This window comes from Etheostoma spectabile, unplaced genomic scaffold, assembly GCF_008692095.1.
Source record: "Etheostoma spectabile isolate EspeVRDwgs_2016 unplaced genomic scaffold, UIUC_Espe_1.0 scaffold379, whole genome shotgun sequence".
Taxonomy (NCBI): domain Eukaryota; kingdom Metazoa; phylum Chordata; class Actinopteri; order Perciformes; family Percidae; genus Etheostoma; species Etheostoma spectabile.
Genome location: NW_022605596.1, coordinates 900,648 through 902,657, shown reverse-complemented (window position 1 = coordinate 902,657; position 2,010 = coordinate 900,648). Strand labels below are relative to the sequence as shown.

Sequence of the window (2,010 nt, the reverse complement as noted above, 5' to 3'; positions counted from 1 at the left end):
GGCTACCTGAACAAGTGGCATGGTGGTCTTAAAAGCGCCAACCCTGGATGGTTCCTTGAGTAAGAGCAGACCACACAGGATTAATAATATTCATGCCCAGTATACCTTTGGTGGGTCCCAAACACTCATCGTTCACTATTACTACACCCTTTGCCGGTACACAGATGCTTCCTATCGACAATCAACTAAAGCATAACCAATATAGGAATCTTCAGGCCATTGCTGCCCGTAGAGTCAACCAAGGGGTTCAGAGTATTAGTAGAGCAAGTACCTGCCAGATACTTGTTAAACAAGTCTCACTCAAAAGGGGACTGTGGACCCTGTATCTTAATACAAATGGCACTGCCTTTTCATTCATCTTTATAACAACGCTAGGGCATCACCGATCAATGCAGACCTCTCTTGTAACACAGACCTCCTTTGTTCCACACAGCCCCCACTACTTGGCCCTCAGTGGTAGGGGGGATTAAAATCCCGTCGCTTGGATGGTCTAGTGGGCACCAGCGTTGCATATGTCCAGCTTCGCCACAGCACAGAAGATGGCCGACCCCTGTATCCCACTGGTAAGCGACTAGACCCTTGTCGCGACGTATACGTTGGCCCGTCGTTGGTCGGTCGCTCAGGCGATGACGACGGTTCCCTCATTAATTGGGTCTGACTCTTCCATTAGGTTGGCGTGAGAGGGTCTTCATCTGTTCCCGCACCTCGCCCATAGGTCTGCTGCAGTTATGTCGCAACTGGCTTTCAGTTGTTCCAGTTGGGCCTTTCTTCTTGTGTTGGTGAGCTACAATTCTCTGAGACATAGTGCTTCCTCCCCTCTGTAGTTCCGTTCCAGGGCCCGTGCTTCGTTACAGACTGCACTGAAGGTCAGATGTTCATCCCGCCGGAGCTGACGGCTCAACTCTGTTTAATGGATCCGGCCGTAACCCAACATCAGCTGGTCCAACAAATAAATCCGCTCCGTCCTCTTTACCCCTGTATCTTGTGCCTGCCATCTGGAAAGAAATTCCTTAGTCTTAATATATAAAGCACTCACTGATTCTTCTGCTCGTGTCTACAGTTAAAAAAAGGTGCTCTCAACTGCGCTTTAGGGGTGGGTTGCGTACCAGGGTTGGCAACTGTTGTATACTTTAGCTCCGGTATCTTTGTGTGGGTGTACAAGAAGCAATTCTCGTTTAGCATCCTCTTCTATAGAGCCCCCAGCAAGAAGTCTGCCTGCTGCTGTTCAGTGAGTCCTTGAGCCATCAGCATGGGCCCCACCTGAACCCTCAGTCCCCAAATTATTTTCTAAAGTAAGCCTATTATAAATGTTGTGTAAATTATTAGTTTATGGTTTTCATGACCAGCCGATTCATCTCTGCTAATAATATGTTGGATTCTTATTCATGTATACTTTCAGACATGGAGGACTTTCAAACAATGATCAAACAATGTTAGAAGAGTAAGAACTCTCAGACGGTGACTTTTCTTTGCTTCTTTGTTTTTATTTTGCTACGGCCAGATGAGCTCACACGCGGCTCAGTTCTGGATGTGGAGTGGATCCCAGGCCCAGATCGGGCTGGGAGCTGGTCTGGCGTCTGCAGTTCTCACAGGAGGCAGGGGAGCGCTGGCTGCCGAGGTCTGACTGCTCCTCCCGCGCCGCCGCCTGGCTGAAACGCTCTGCAGCAGCGATTCTACAATCCGCTGCGATCTGATTGACAGTCTTCTGTATCGTGTGGAGCTGCACGGCTAAGGAACTCTTCTCTGATGTCGCTTCGCACACATGTTGCTCCAGCTGCTTCACCTTACCCGCCCACACCTGGAACATGCACAGTATTAGGGCTGGGACAATTCTTTTCCTTCTTTAACAAACAAAAGTTTAATATTCACTTCTAAAGACAATATTTCATAAGACATTTCTAATTTCTTTCTAAAAAGAATGTATTTTTTGCTCATATACAGAGGTCAGTCCTCGACAATCTGCATGTCATTCCCCCTCTCTCTTCCCTGCTGTCCTCTATATATATATAT

General features: G+C 47.8%; 1 protein-coding gene across 1 annotated transcript in view; it reads right to left on the bottom strand.

Annotated features, from left to right (window-relative positions):
• Positions 1 to 1,460: 1,460 nt before the first annotated feature.
• The window catches only part of LOC116686505 (schlafen-like protein 1), a 2,369-nt gene continuing 1,819 nt past the window's right edge, over positions 1,461 to 2,010 (bottom strand). Inside the window, exon 4 of the mRNA XM_032511526.1 lies at positions 1,461 to 1,798. Coding sequence (XP_032367417.1) covers positions 1,508 to 1,798 — 291 coding nt within the window. The 3' untranslated portion in view covers positions 1,461 to 1,507. The remainder of the gene's footprint in view (positions 1,799 to 2,010) is intronic.